At 38.8% G+C, this 16615-nt stretch overlaps 1 protein-coding gene across 1 annotated transcript in view; it reads right to left on the bottom strand.

Moving 5' to 3' along the window:
* LOC121463651 (phosphatidylinositol 3,4,5-trisphosphate 3-phosphatase TPTE2-like) overlaps positions 1 to 16615 on the bottom strand; it is a 79480-nt gene that overhangs the window by 19468 nt on the left and 43397 nt on the right. Inside the window, exons 10-12 of the mRNA XM_041675964.1 lie at positions 3712 to 3772; positions 2701 to 2782; positions 2492 to 2580 (exon numbers count right to left, since the gene is read on the bottom strand). Coding sequence (XP_041531898.1) covers positions 2492 to 2580; positions 2701 to 2782; positions 3712 to 3772 — 232 coding nt within the window. The remainder of the gene's footprint in view (positions 1 to 2491; positions 2581 to 2700; positions 2783 to 3711; positions 3773 to 16615) is intronic.

The raw sequence follows: 16615 nt of genomic DNA on the forward strand, positions 1-16615 counted from the left end.
TTTAGACCTCTCTGAGATCATCTTTTCTATACTGATTTGTGTGAGTTATCTCCACCAACTAGGAAACTGAGAAGGGCTTGGAGTCCTAGGAAATTTGTTCAGAGAGCACTTGGTTGATTTTGTGACAGCTGTGTATGTGGTGTGTGAGCAATGTCTATGTGGTGTGTGTGTATGTGTTTGTGGTATTTGAGTGTGTGTATGTATGTGTGTGGTGTGTAGGGTGTGTGTGAGTGTGTGTATGCTGTGTGTATGTGTGTTGTATGTGAGTGCATGTGGTGTGTGAGTGCTGTGTGTATATGTGTGCGGTATGTGTATGGGATGAGAGAGTGTATGTGGTTTGTGTGAATATGTGTGTATGTGTCTATGCAGTGTATATGTGAGTGTGTGGGGGTATGTGGGGTGGTGTGTGTGTATGAAAATGTGTGGGTACTTGTGCATGTGGGCACAGAGGATCTCGTCCTCTATTGTTCTGTGCCTTATTATTTAAAATAAGGACTTAAAGGTGCTGAAGATCACTGATTTGCTACGCTAGCTCATTATCAAGTCGAGCACATCTGTCTGTCTAGCACATGCTGCCTACATGCACGCTGGGTTTGGAATATATTTCTAAGATCAAAATTCAGGTCATTGTGTTTACATGAAAAGTGTTTCAGTGACTGAGCTCTCTTCCCAGCTCATCTTTTTAAAAATTTATCAATTGATTTTACTTAACAATAAGATAAAAATTCTGCTTTACAAGATGTCATTACAGAAAAGTATAGCCAATCAAAATACAGAATTGTGGAGACAAAAGAGTCCCATACCTAAGGCTCAGTGCACACTGTTGAAGAGGGGATAGAAAGATTGTAAGAACCAGAGGAACAGGGGTTTTGTATGGGAATGTCTCCTAGTAACATCAGAAGCTATACCCATAAAGTCTTACCAACATCAGTGCCCAGATGTGAGCTGAACAAAGAATACCAATGAACATGGCAAACTGGACAGAAAAGCCCACAAGGCCTCAACCATATACAAAGCTCAGAGCAGAAGAGCAGGATCTCCCCGGGCAGAACACACATACATGCAAGCAACATTCTATGGACTCAACAGGTTATATTTGGGAACACATATGTATATACACATACACATCTGCATGTAATAACAATTGAGGCCATGAGTTTAAAGTAGAGTGGGGAGGGGAAATGTGAACGTTTGTGGTAGGACAGGGAAAGGAGAATAGAACCTCCCATCTCTATTCTGGGATTTTGTCTATTTCCTTAGAGCTGTCCACTGCCCCTGACTCTTACAGTCTTTCCCTTCCCTCTTCTACACTGATCCCTGCGCCCTGGGAAGGGAGAGTGTGATATCCATGATTCTCTATATTAACCACCAACTATAGCATAAGGAGTCTTCTCTGATGATGGCTAAGAGATGCACTAAAATGGGTAAAACAATAAATCATTAGGAGGTTGTTTGATACTGTTTAATACTCTGCTATTTAACAGCACATCCTTACTGCTAGTATTGACTTTTTGGAACCCATTCTCTTTGGATGGATACCTAGCTCAGCCTAGTTATGGTAAGGAGAGAGAGTGCCTTATTCTCTCTGAGGAGTGGAGGAGGGTGGGAAAGACGGAAGGAATAGGAGGGGAGGGAGTGGGAACTGGGATTGGCATGTAAAATGAAAGAAGGCGGCTTGTTTTCTTTTTTTTAAATAAAATTAAATAAAAGAAGAGTACATCTTTTCTAAAATAAACCAGCAACATGGTTAGGAATCATGCCTGTGATCTCAATATTTGGAAGGAAACAGGAGGATCATGAGTTGGAGGCCTGCCTGGAATACATAGGTAGTTCAAGGGTTGTGGACAAAGTTATACAAACTTTGTCTCAAGGAAAAGAAACAAACAAACAATTCCAAAGCAAGACACAAAAACCTTTCTAAACAAATAACAGCAATAATAATAAACCCAACACAAAGGAAGAGTTCAAGGGTATTTCCAAAAGAAAACATACATGTGTTCAAGTTATATAAAAATGCTCACCATCACCAGCCGTCAGGGAAAAGCATGTTAATCACAATAAAATAAGTATGATAAAGTGATACATATGTTAATTAGTTGCATTCAGCCACTCCACAGTAAATATAACTACAAACATATAATGCATATCATAAATATATATAATATGCCAGTTAAACAGAAAAATAGCCTTAAATAATGTGTTATTCTATTCTAAAGATAAAACATCATTGGTATTTTAACAGACTTACATTGTCAAGTTAAGGGTAAAATAATCCAAAGATTTAGTAAGCAGGGGAAAATATTCCCAACCTTCTTTAACTCCTTTCCTTCCCTCTCGTCCTTTCTTCCCTTCCACTATTTCCTTCCCTTTCTTCTTGCATTCCGTCTGTTTTGAAGCCAGTATTTTAGTGTTAATGATTAATATGATTAACAACAGTAGTTCTCATGCATGTTTCTTTTCAAAAAAGGAAATGAAAGAAAGGCAGTGTTACCTTTTCCTCCCTTACAGTGAATGGCCACAACATTTTCAGGATGTTGAGCCAGCCAATCATTCACTTCCTTCGAGAACAACAGCATTTCCCTGAATTCAAAAATGAGATTTTTCATTCAATTAAAAATTTGCCAAAACAATCATTTTTTGAAAACACTGAACCCAAGGTGTTTAGCCCTTTTCTGGTAGTCAACATGGAGTAAAACTTACTCAAGCAAGGGGACATTGTGATCATCAATCATAATTCTGCGGACCCTGTAGTGGAAGTGCTTAGGGTCATAAGCTCTCTCGCCTAAAATAAATAATACATGTCATACATCTATGCCTGGTCACATAGCAAACAAAATTATAAATGGATTTAAAGTCTCAAATAGAAAATTTCTTATCTATCTTCAAGAGTCGTCTTCTGTTTGTTCTAAAAACAATCTTTTCAGAGTTGCAAAAAAGAAAAAAAGTTTGGTGATATTTCATCTCAGACACTAAACTCAAGTTGTAAAGGCGGCTTCAACTTTAGCTTTCTAGTGCCTTCTCAGCACATTGTGGTGGGTGTTAGAAACCACAGAACAGAGACAAATATAGCTGGTGGAGATGTTGGCTCCTGAAAATGGTCATTAATTTACAGGCATTGAACAAATCACCAGGGATAGGGCGGTAAACTGAGGTATACTATTTCCAAAGGGGTTGAGGGGGAGGGGGAGAAGGGGAGGGGAGTGGGGGAAGGGGGCGATGTGTGCGAGGAGGGGGAGAGAAATGGGAAACGGGGAGGAGGCGGAATTTTTTTTTTTTTTGCAACAACTAAAAAAAATAAAATAAACAAAACAAATATTTCCAAAGGGTTGCCTTTTTGTTTTTGTCTTACCCAGGGCTCTCTCTTTATAACGAACTATTTCATGTAGGTTAGAGTGCAGACTTGCTAATGTTTACACCTTTACCATAACCTAGAAGGAACTAAAGATTTTCTGAACTTAAGAACAGACATCCTTTAGCATGGTTCATCTTGGCTCTGCCTGTTCCGCCCTTCTAGGCTCACCTCTGCCTCCCTCCCAGGGTGCTTTGTGCTTGGTGAGCTAATGTTCCTACAACATGAAGCCAACCAGATGGGAAGTTTTGCTCTGACTCTCTGCCACTAAATACTTACAAATAAATAAAACGTAGGAAAAGAGTCAGCAAAACTAATCTGTTCTCTATCCACAGAAACAGAAAAGTGAGCCGTATACATACTGCAGAGATTGTAGACTTGATAGTGGTCTGGATGCTTGGTGTCAAGGAACCGCACAACCTCCTGAAGAAAGACAGACACAAACGTTATATATCCAGTGCCATACAGAAGTAAGTAGGGAACACCTAGGAGTAACCAAAAATGGCTACTATTATTTTACCTGCTTCTCATTGGCGTCTTCTAGAAAATTCCCTGAATATGAGGCTACAAAGATTTATATCATATGTATTCCACCAGCAAAAAAGGCTGGGGTACTAATATTAGCCTCTTCCATAACATGAATTGAATGCCCCTTATAAGCTCACATGTTTGAGCAATGGGTCCCAGAGCTGGTGGTGTAATTTGGGAAAGCTGTGGAACTTTAGGAGGCTGAGTTTATTGAGGGAAGTGGGTTACTGGGAGAAAGTATTGAGGCTTTATATTCTAGTCACATGCTCATTCTCTCCTTTCTGAGAGTGGTTACAATGTGACCATAAAAGAAATTCTCCATGATACATGAGAATAAAAAAACTAAATGTACAGAATACAGAACAAGAAAGAATATTAAAAGCTGTAAGGAGAAAAGACCAAGTAACATATAAAACCAGATCTATTAGAACAATACCTGACTTTTTAAAGGAGACTTGAAAAGCCAGAAGGGCCTGGATGAATGTTCTACAAACTCTAAGAGACATAGATGACAGCCCAGACTACTACCATACACCACAAAACTATCAATCACAATAGATAGAGGGAGAAAAGCATCTGTGACAAAGCCAAACATAAATATTATCTGTCTACAAATACAGCTCTACAGAAGATACTAGAAGGAAAACTTCACCCTGAAGACATTAGCTCTTTCAAAAGGTTCCACAAAACAAACCTGGGATTATCTTACCTATGCTTACACATAGTGTTTCTGTAGGGAACTTTTAATTTAAAAATATTGTAACTGGGCGGTGGTGGCTCATGCCTTTAATCCCAGCACTCGCAAGGCCAGCCTGGTTTACATAGCTAGTTCCAGCATGGCTAGGGCTGTTACAGAGAAACCTTATCTCAAAAACAATTTTTTAAAATATTGTAATGAGGCATAATGTCAGAATGCACTCTATCTGCATCACACACCACATAACGGACTTTACTCAGCCTTTGGAAACACTTCTACGCATTTCAAGTAAGTTAAACTATTTCATTGTTTGGAATGTTTTAGATTGCCACATAATACAGCATTCTAAATTTTGAGGGTCTTGCAGGTTTTTTTTTTTTTTTTTTTTTGGTTATCATAGTATAGACCACAAGAGAAAGAAGATAGTAGGATTTAAGCTTCAAAGAGGTTGTGATAAGCCATCTTTATGTTTCATCTTTATTATATAGGTGCTGCCCTTCAGGCAGTAGTCCAGTCTTGATGACTTCTAATTGTGTTGACATGGCTTTACTGATAAATCACTCTAGTTGAGACCAGCCTGGTCTACAAGAGCTAGTTCCAGGACAGGCTCCAAAACCACAGAGAAACCCTGTCTCTAAAAACCAAAAAAATAAATAAATAAATAAATAAATAAATAAATCACTCTAGTTGTCAAATCTTTACTCCAAGAGCAGAGGTTTTCAAACAAGGCTGCACTGGTGTAGAATACAAATCTGGCTTCTGTTTTTATAAATTATTTGGACTTTTGACTATTTTTTTCTCTATTGCATTTGCTATTTCCACATCAAAGAAGATTGCTATCTTGATTCTCTTTCCTTACAGGATCCATGAATTTGTCCTCTGCTAAATATGCTTGTCTTTCTGCTAGCATACTGACATGTGAAAGGGGCGTGATAACAGTCCTATGAGGAAGTTAAAGATGATGATGACTGGCCTTTGATAGGGACAGACTTTACTGGAGGCTCTCTTCCAGATACAAAGGAATGTACCTCAGGATAGCAGAACATTTAATGCAGACAAAAAAAAAAAAGATTAAAATTGCTTTTTAATCACATGGCTAGAAATTTCATAGAAAGTTTACATTATCTTACATATTCCAGATATATCATTATTTTAATTTAGGAGTGCATGTCTACCAAAAGAAAGCTTGTAATAAATTTCTTTTCATGTTACATAAATTGTTTATTAAAAGAAAAAAGAATAACCTTGAGTTTGGGTTATTTCATTTACCTAAATATGAAGAACTCCAATTATGGAAAATCAAATATACATATTAAAACATTTATATTATTTACTCCCTATGTGGAACACTTTGAGTTCTGGTTTTATTTTTCAGAGTTGATTAACTCAAGTATGTTTTGTTTTCAAATGAGATTCCATTAACTTCTTTCCCCACCACATAAAATTGCTCTTTTACAAAAAACACAATTATTGTTGTTGGCCCAATGCTTTGGGTCTTATAGATTTTTTAAAATGTGAAACCTTTTTAACAAAATAGCATTTGTCATATCTTTTCTACTAATATAAAATTTTGAATATAATTACATAGCAAATAAAAGTTAAGGTTGCTCATGTTTATTATAGCTCTGTGACCCACTTATTGGTACCGGTTTTCTGTATTGGTTCCTTTTTCATTGTTGTGACCAAATACCTGACAAGAAACAGCCTTAGGGAGAAAGGGGTTTTGTTTGTTTGTTTTGGCTTATTGTCCATGTACAGAAGCATGGCATTAAGTGTGGTTCTTCAAAGAGAGTGGGCAGGAGGTGAGTAGGTTATCAAGCCCCCAAATCTTGATCCAGTGATCCTCTTCCTTCTGCAAGGCACCAAGTAATAAAGGTTCCAAAGTTGTCCACAATAGCACCATCAGCTGGAGAACAAATATTCAAACACATGATCCTATGAAGTATATGTTGCAGCAAATACACAGTATATACGTAAACATAATAATAGCCAACAGCAAGTTCTATATGGAAATGATACATGCAGCAGGTGGTGATGGTACACGCCTTTATTCCCAGACAGGCAAATCTCTGTGAGTTCGAGGCTAGCATGGTCTATAAAAGCTAGTGGAACAGGTCCCAAAGCTACAGACAAACGCTGTCTTGAAAAAGAAAAAGAAAAAGATGCTGCATACATGCTTAGGTTCCAGATGTATTTTTGAATCCCTTTACACTTTATTCAGTGTCAAAAACTGATCTTAAGAATTTTACTCAACAGCATTCATTCATTTTTCCTAAAATAATAGCAAAGAATCCCTTAAAGGATGTTTTGTTGATTTTCACTGATGGCTCATCTAATGGAAAAGCTGCTTATGTTGTCAATGGCAAAGGACACGTGGTACAGACAGAACCAGCTTCAGCTCAAATAGTTGAACTGCGGGCTGTGGTTCTGATATTTAAAAATTTTGATAATAAGGCTTTTAATTTATATACTGATAGCCGGTATATGTATGAGACATTACAAATCTTGGAAACTATATCATATAGAGAAACTAGTAATGAACAAGTTAAGATATTGCTTCAACAGATTCAGAAAGTCATACAATGTAGAAAGTTAACATGTTTTGTGGGACATATCAGAGCACATTAAAGTCTCCTGGTCCATTAGCTGAAGGTAATGCTCTAGCTGACGAACATACAAAAATAATTGCTAAAGGACACTGTCACTAAGACAAAAAGGCAACCCATTGACTGGGAGAAGATCTTCACCAACCCCGCAACTGACAAAGGTCTGATCTCCAAAATATATAAAGAACTCAAGAAACTAGTCTGTAAAAGGCTAATCAACCCAATTAAAAAATGGGGCACTGAGCTGAACAGAGAATTCTCAACAGAAGAAGTTCAAATGGCCAAAAGACACTTACGGTCATGCTCAACCTCCTTAGCGATCAGGGAAATGCAAATCAAGACAACTTTAAGATACCATCTTACACCTGTCAGAATAGCTAAAATAAAAACACCAATGATAGCCTTTGCTGGAGAGGTTGTGGAGAAAGGGGTATACTCATCCATTGCTGGTGGGAATGCAAACTTGTGCAACCACTGTGGAAATCAGTGTTTCGGTTTCTCAGGGAATTCGGGATCAACCTACCCCTGAACCCAGCAATACCACTCTTGGGAATATACCCAAGAGAGGCCTTATCATACAACAAAAGTATATGCTCTACTATGTTCATAACAGCATTGTTTGTAATAGCCAGAACCTGGAAACAACCTAGATGCCCTTCAATGGAAGAATGGATGAAGAAAGTATGGAATATATACATATTAGAGTACTACTCAGCAGTAAAAAACAATGACCTCTTGAATTTTGCATGCAAATGGATGGAAATAGAAAACACTATCCTGAGTGAGGTAAGCCAGACCCAAAAAGAGGAACATGGGATGTACTCACTCATATTTGGTTTCTAGCCATAAATAAAGGACATTGAGCTTATAATTCGTGATCCTAGAGAAGCTAAATAAGAAGGTGAACCCAAAGAAAAACATATAGGCATCCTCCTGAATATTAACCTTCATCAGGCGATGAAAGGAGACAGAGACAGAGACCCACACTGGAGCACCGGACTGAAATCTCAAGGTCCAAATCAGGAGCAGAAGGAGAGAGAGCACGAGCAAGGAACTCAGGACCGCGAGGGGTACACCCACACACTGAGACAATGGGGATGTTCTGTCAGGAACTCACCAAGGCCAGCTGGCCTGGGTCTGAAAAAGCATGGGATAAAACCAGACTCGCTGAACATAGCGGACAATGAGGACTACTGAGAACTCAAGAACAATAGCAATGGGTTTTTGATTCTACTGCACTTACTGGCTTTGTGGGAGCCTAGGCAGTTTGGATGCTCACCTTACTAGACCTGGATGGAGGTGGGTGGTCCTTGGACTTCCCACAGGGCAGGGAATCCTGATTGCTCTTCGGGCTGATGATGGAGGGGGACTTTATTGGGGGAGGGAAATGGGAGGTGGTGGCGGGGAGGAGGCAGAAATCTTTAATAAATAAAATTAAAAAATACAAAAATAATTGCTGGATCTCAGGTTGAACTTGCACTGCAGTCACATGCTTTGCACCATCAAAACAGCTTAAGTTTAAGAAAACAATTTAAGCTGACCAGAGAGGCTGCTTGACAAATTTTTAAGTGATGTGAAAGATGTCCACAATATCTACCTGTGCCTCATTTGGGGGTAAATCCCCAGGACTGCTTCCTAACCATATATGGCAAATGGATGTAACTCACATTACTGAGTTTGGAAAATTGAGATATGTGCATGTGAAAATTGATACGTATTCAGGATTTGTATTCAGGATTGGCCACAGCACAAACTGGGGAAGCTGCCATGCATGTAATAACTCATTGCTTAAAATGCTTTTCATGCATGGGAACCCTAAAGGTAATAAGGACGGACAATGGGTCCGGATATGTTAACAAAGCTTTTCAAAGATTTTGTACTCAATGGAATATTGTTCACAAGGCTGGTATCCCATATAATCCTCAAGGACAAGGAATTGTGGAGCGTGCACATAGCTCCTTGAAAACACAACTCCAAAAAATAAAGACAGGGGAGTTGTATCCTCAGATGCCACACAATGCCTTAAATCATGCATTGTTTATGCTAAACTTTCTAAATACAGATGTCCATGAGTGATCAGCTACAGACAGATTGTGGCATAATAGTACAAAAATCACATTTTCTAAAGCAAGGTGGAAGGATCCTTGCACTGGAATTTGGAAAGGACCCGATCCCATCCTAATATGGGGTCAAGGACATGTCTGTGTTTTCTCACAGGATGAAAATCAAGCCAGGTGGCTTCCAGACAACTAATTCGATGCACTCAGCAGAAGGACAACGGACCTGAGGACAGCTTAGCTGACAATGGTCTAGCAGAAGGAACGGAATGAGAAGAGCTCCAGGAGGAATCAGTAACTCAGCCCGTGGAGAGGAACCTGATCCAGACCTGCAACTCGCATCTCTGCAGGGAGACTTTGGACAAAGAGATCCTGCTGAGATGAGCTGACTGGGTGTCTGCAGACAAGTTGTCTCTGCCTAACAATAGTGCTCCTTTCTCTTTTGTTATAAACGTAGATCTCCTGAGGAGAGGTGTTGGCTGAAGCTGGGGGTCAGGAGGTTTGGTGCTTCTTTCTTGGTAATTTGGAGAATGTCTTATAGAGATGCTAATTCAGGCCTACGTGACAGCTAGCATACAGATAGAATGCGGATGTGACAAAAGGCATTCACCTAGTTGGTTACCTAGGAGACAGCCTAATGTGTTTTCCTGCTCAATTTATGTGATGGTATATAAGCTGTTTGGTGAATAAAGGAGGGAGATCTTCGGGAGATCATCAGGAGAAAAGACCCCGAGATGCCCTTCCATGATGACCATGTAAACTGTGTCTGATTATTCCTTGCGACTCTGTACCAGTTCAGTTAAGGGAAATAATTATCTGTGTTGGACCCACACGGCCTCCAACACCACCCAAGCAAACATAACTTATCTAGAGAAATAATGATATAATTTATCTACAGATATAAAGAACTCAAGAAATTAGATACCAATAAACCAAATGATCCAATTAAAAATGGGGTACAGATCTAAATAGAAAATTCTCAAAGAAAATCTCAAATGGCTGAGAAACACTTTAAGAAATGTTCGACATCCTTAGTCATAAGAGAAATGCAAATCAAAACAACTCTGAAAATTCCATCTTATACCTGTCAGAATGGCTAAGATCAAAAACACAAGCCACAGCTCATACTGAAGAGGATATGGGACAAGGGGAACACTCCTTCTGTGACACAGAGGAATCTCCCAGGAGTGTATGGTGAGGACCCCAGTGTACACTCCTAGTGATAGTGGATAAGTAGCCTGAACTGGCTGTCTCCTGTGACCAGACTGATGCCTGACCCAATTGTCATCAGAGAGGCTTCATCCAGCAACTGACAGAGGTAGGTGCAGAGACCCACAGTTTCTCAGAAAATTGGGAATCAACCTACCTCAGGATACAGCAATACCACTTTGGGGAATATACCCAAGAGATGCCCTATCATACTACAAAAGCATTTGTTCAACTATGTTCATAGCAGCATTATTTGTAATAGCCAGAACCTGGAAACAACCTAGGTGCTCCTCAACTGAAGAAAGAAGGTGTGGCACATTTACACATTAGAGTTCTACTCATTGGTTAAAAAAAAAAATGTCATTTTGAATTTTGCATGCAACTGGATGGAAATAGAAAACACTATCCTGAATGAGGTAACCAGACCCAAAAAGATGAATATGGTATGTACTCACTCATAAGTGGATACTAGCTATAAACAAAGGACATTGAGCTTATAGTTCATGATCCTAGAAGTTAAATAATAAAATGAACCCAAAGAAAAACATATATAGATCCTCCTGGAGACTAGAATCAGACAAAATTATCTGACAAAATTGGGAGCATGGGAATGGGAGGAGAAAAGAGGGTGGAAGGAGAAGAAGAGAGGAGAAGGAGAGGAGAACTTGAGGGAATGGGATGGTCAAGATGGAGGAAGAACAGAGATGAGAGCAAGGAGAGAGATATCTTGATTGAGGGAACCATTATGGAGTTAGCAGAAACCTGGCTCTAGAGAAATTCCTAGGAATCCACAAGGCTGACTCCAGCTAAGACCCTAAGCAACAGAGGAGAGGTGGCCTAAGATTGATTTGCCCTGTAATCAGACTGATGAATATCTTAAATATCACCATAGAACCTGAGTCCAGCAACTGATGGAAACAGAGGTAGACAACCACATTGGAACACTGGACTGAGCTCCCAAAGTCCTGTTGAAGAGTGGGAAGAATGAGTATATGAGCAAAGAGGTCAAGACCATGATGGGTTCACCCACTGAAATAGTCTATTTGAGCTAATGGGAGCTCACAAACTCCAGCTGGACTGGGAAGGAACAAGCATAAGACCAAACTAGTCCTTCTGAATGTGGTTGACAGTTGCAGGGATGGGGCAGACTAAGGGGCCACTTGCTGTGGCACCAGGATTTATCCCTACTGCATGTACTGGCTTTTTGGGAACCCATTCTCTTTGGATGTATACCTTGCTCAGCCTAGATACAGTAGGGAGGGCCCTGGACCTTCCACAAAGCAAAGTGCCTTATCCTCTCTTAGGATTGGATGGGGGTAGGATGGGAGGGTATGTGGAGGGAATAGGAGGAAGGGAGGGAGTGGGAACTTGGATTGGTATTTTTAAAAAATCTAATAGATTAAAAATAAATAAAAAACAAAAGCAAAAGAGTATGCAGGTCTGGCCTTTAATCCCAGAACTCGGGAGGCAGACACAGGTGGATTCCTTTGAATTCAAGGCCAGCCTGGTTTACAGAGTGAGTTTCCAGGATAGGTTCCAAAAGATACACAGAAAAAGCCTGTCTTGAAAAATCAAAAAAGGTTTGCCACGAACAGATGCAATAAGAGAGATAAAAGCCAATTATCTTGACAAGTGTGTAATCCCAGTACTCAGAAGGCAAGAGAAGATGGTTAGTTCCATGTCAATTTGGACTAGAAAATGAGACTATGATTTAAAATTGATATATATATGTATATGTGTGCGTGTGCGTGAATGTTTGTGTGTGGGTGTGTGTGTGCATATGTGTGTTTGTGTGTGTGCGTATGTGTGTTTGTGTGTGTGTGTGTGCATGTGTTTGTGTGTGTGTGAGTGTGCGTATGTGTGTTTGTGTGTGTGTGTGTGTGTGTGTGTGTGCATTTCCTTCCATTCCACCGAAAGAAAGAAAAAGGAAATATTGATGTATCCATTATTGGTTGTTTCTTGGAAAGTCATACAATCCAGCAATCAAGTTCTTGCTGTTTACCTGACTAAACTGAACAGCATATGCCTATATATACTCGGCATTCAAATATTTACAGTTTCATTTATAATCACTCTAAACAAAAGAGGTATCCATAAAGGTTTTCAATAGATTGATGCATTAACAAACTGTAGTGTTGTCTATGCAACAAGGGATCACTCTTCAGCAACAAAAAGAAGTGAGCAGTCAATTTATTTAATGGTAAAAGGACTTCTGGGTGAATGTAGAAGGTAACATGAAAATATAGAAATATTTCTAACTGTGTGAAGCAGTAGGGAAAAATGTTGACTTTAATTGTCATCAATCAAAAAATGCCTGGCAATATATGGTGTCTTATGATGCTATTCCCCTTGATGGCTCAATATATCTTAATAAATGGTACACGTGTATCAGAAGAAAGTAGCTGAGAAGATTTTAGGACTTTAGGTAAATTACATGTGGCCTTTCTCAGTGGCTGAGCCATTGTGTGCCTGACCTCGTCCAGATTCCCCAGAATGATTATTCCAGACTCTTCCCTCCCTAGACCATACCCATCCTTAGGGTAGATGCCACATGTACTCTATGGCCTGCTGACCTCTCTGCTGTTGGTCAGAGGCTATACTGCATCCTAGGCCTTTAACTATAGAAGCTACCCTCATGGTCACAGACACTTTGTAAAGGAGTCTCTGTGCAATTGCACCTTAAGCTTTATTGTGTGCCTGAAATTGGACTGACTGGTGCATGGAAACCTTTTCCCAAATTGTACTGTGTTTTAAATATGCTGATAATGAACCACCTGAGATAGACTCCCCCCAGTCTGATCCAGGTTGACAAAGTCAATCTGCACCCAGTTTTCATTCTTCTCTCATTGAGAGGCTCACATCCCTGCCTGGATAACTTCAGGTACCCCCCCCCCCCCCCAATATGCCAACACATCCTGAGCATCCCTTTCTTTTTAAGGATTAAGGCGACCACAAGGCTACCATCTACAGATATCATTTTTTATTAGTTACCCTTGAGTTAAAATGACATCCTGTACAAGATGCACAGTTGCTATGGAGCATGTGACCAAGTCCATCAGCTGCTCAAATAGCAGCTTAGATGTGAGTTTGCTTTCTGGATGGAATACATAGTTGATGTAGGATTCCCCTCTGTATACCATTGATTAATGAATAAAGAAGCTGCTTTCAGCCAATGGCTTCACAGAATGTATCTAGGCTGGAAAAAATACATATAGAGAGAGTAGGTAGAGTTGAGGAGAAGCCATGTAGCCACCACTGGGAACAGACACCTCTGCTGGAGCCCACCAAAACCTTGTCAGTGGGCCATGACTTCGTGGTGATGCACAGATTAATGGAGATGGGTTAGTTTACAACAGAAGAGCAAGCTAGCAACATGCTTACATGGTTGACCAAGCAGTGATTTAAATAATATAGTTTCTGTGTGATTATTATGGAAGTCTGAGTGGCTGAGAAATGAACACTCAGCCTCCCCCAACACATAGTCATTCAAACAGTAGATAGGCTTTTTTTGGCAGTTTATGTCTTGTGCATATTGTAGAAATAGATGGTCTTTAGAAGGTTTATTATTTGTAGAAATAGATGGTCTTTAGAAGGCTTATTAAAATAGTAAAGAAGTCAATGACTACTAACCAACACCCCAAGGAGGTATCAACTCAAAACGGATAGAAAACACTAGTTTAGAGCTCACTTAAGCAATGTTTTTGCTTTGAATTTAAATGAAGGTCTGGGTTTTTGTTTTAGCAAAAATCCAGCTAATATTAAATATTGTTAAATTGAGACCAAATTTATTGAAAGAAAGTCAATCTGCTCAATTTAAGCAAACTATAATTAATTACAATTTACCAGCTTAATCTATTGAAAAACAATATCTACCAAAAATATGTTTATTATATGGGCATATTATTTGTGTTTTAATAAATAAAGCTTGTCTGAAGGTCAGTGCAAAGCAGCCACACTAGTCAGCCACACAGGCCAGACAGTGGCTGTACACCTCTAGTCTCAGCACCAAAGAGGAGTATCAGGTGGGATGAGACAGGAACGCACTTTCTTTCAGTCTGAAGATTCACTGAGGTGAGAGCTCTCTAGTGGCTTGGCTGTTTTGTTTTTCTGATCTCCAGTTTGAACCCCAATATCTGTCTCTGAGTTTTTATTATTTGTGCTACAATGTGTTACCCATAAATCTTAATTATGGCAATTTTTATAGGTGAATTAAATATGGCTGAAAAAGCATCACCAATATTTTTATATTTGTTGCTTGTAGATGAACACGAAACATATTTATTAGTCTAACTTAATTATTTTCAAATTCACATATTGAAATTCATATGATATAGTGACCTAAAAGGCTCATCCCTGATGACTAGCTTTCATGGTGACCAGAATGTGCTGCACCAGCTTCCAAAGGAGAAAAGCAGACAATCACCTACTCACCTATGGCCAACATGGCATGACAACCTTCACAGTGCACTAGTGGCACCCACACCTTGATGACAGCCAACAGCTCTCCAATTAGACATGAGACCCTCTCAACAAGAAGGAAACCTAGCCAACTAGTCAGGGTTAGTGAAACTGTGGGTCTTGGAGGAGAACATACAGCTGCCACTTTACTAAACCAACTGAATCCCTAACTACATTACCAATGCTTGTCCTTATACCCAGAGATAAGTGTAGCCCTCACCTCTTTTCAAGGAAACATCACTTTGAACAGCATGTGGAGATCATTACAGAAAAACACAATGAATCAAAATGCTAAATGGTGGTGGTGCATAGTCCCAACCGACATATCAACAATACAACTTCTGTACCTAAGGTTCAGGAATCACTGAAGAAGTTTGTTAGGAGATTGTGTCTCCTAGGAATGTTGGAAGCTATACACATACAGTCTCACCAACACGAATGCCTAAGCATGAGCTAAACAAGAACAAGAATAAACATGCTCACATGGCTACAATTTTCTCTAGAAACAATAAAAACCTCACAGACAAGAGCTTATCTGTGACTAAAAGGAGAACATCTCATTCTGGTGCATTTAACCAAATGTCTTCTCAGAAAACCTTTAAAAATATTTTCCTATTTCTATTGACAGGAATTGTATTTTATCAGTTGTTTGAATGTTATTTTTTGGTAAATTTTGACAATTTTTTATATCTTTTGATAAGTAGTCAATAATGAGATCTCAACAAAAATGACTCTATGAGTTTGTGAGAAAATGATCTGAATGGCCAATTTGTATGTCATTCTTCAGCTGTACTTGTTTATATTTATAATTTTGAAATTCTTAGAGAATGAATTTTGTATAGCATATTCACTGACTTTGTCATGTGGTATATAAGTGTATGCTTTCTTTATGTAATTGACAGTATTTTCTATACAGTGATAAATGTTGATGCTATTTTCTTTTAAAAGAATTACTGTTATACATAACAATATTGGGTAAATATGAATAATTTATTCTGAAAATAAAAATCCAGTCAAAATGTACAATATAATTCCACTTATGTGAAATTGAGGAAATAATGATGACATAATTCAAAATGAAGATTATATCTAGTATGTTAGGATACTGACAAAAAGGAGTTAAGTAAGGCTTAATTCCTTGATAAGGTATACATAATATAAGATCAATTCAAGTTAATGTATACTTTAATAAATATACAAGAAGGTATAAATATGGATATACTCATGAGTGACCTAATGACATTTCATTTTTCATAAATTCAGACAGTATATATTTTATTGTATACTTTTCCACCCTCCAACTCCATCTAGATCCTCCTCCTTCCCTACCTACCCAACTTCATGTTCTACATTTCCATTTTTTATAAAGATTTATTTATTTGTTATGTATACAGTGTTCTGACTGCATGTTTAACCACGTCAGAACAGGACATCAGATTCGGTTATAGATGACTGTGAGCCATGATGTGGTTGCTGGGAATTGAACTCAGGACCTCTGGAAGATCAGTCAGTGTTTCCAGTTCCTATTTTTTTAAAAAAAATCAAAGACAAAAGAGAAAAGCTACTAGAAAACATGGATTCTGGTTTGTGTTGGCCAACTACTCAGAGCACAGGGCATGCCTGAGAGTGTGACTGTCACTTCAAGTAAACTGATGATTCCTTTTCCCAGAATCTTGGCCAGTGTTGGGAATTCATGCCCACATCCCTTCCT

This window comes from Microtus oregoni, unplaced genomic scaffold (assembly GCF_018167655.1).
Source record: "Microtus oregoni isolate MIOR12 unplaced genomic scaffold, Mior012 000027F_ref0000203, whole genome shotgun sequence".
Lineage (NCBI taxonomy): Eukaryota > Metazoa > Chordata > Mammalia > Rodentia > Cricetidae > Microtus > Microtus oregoni.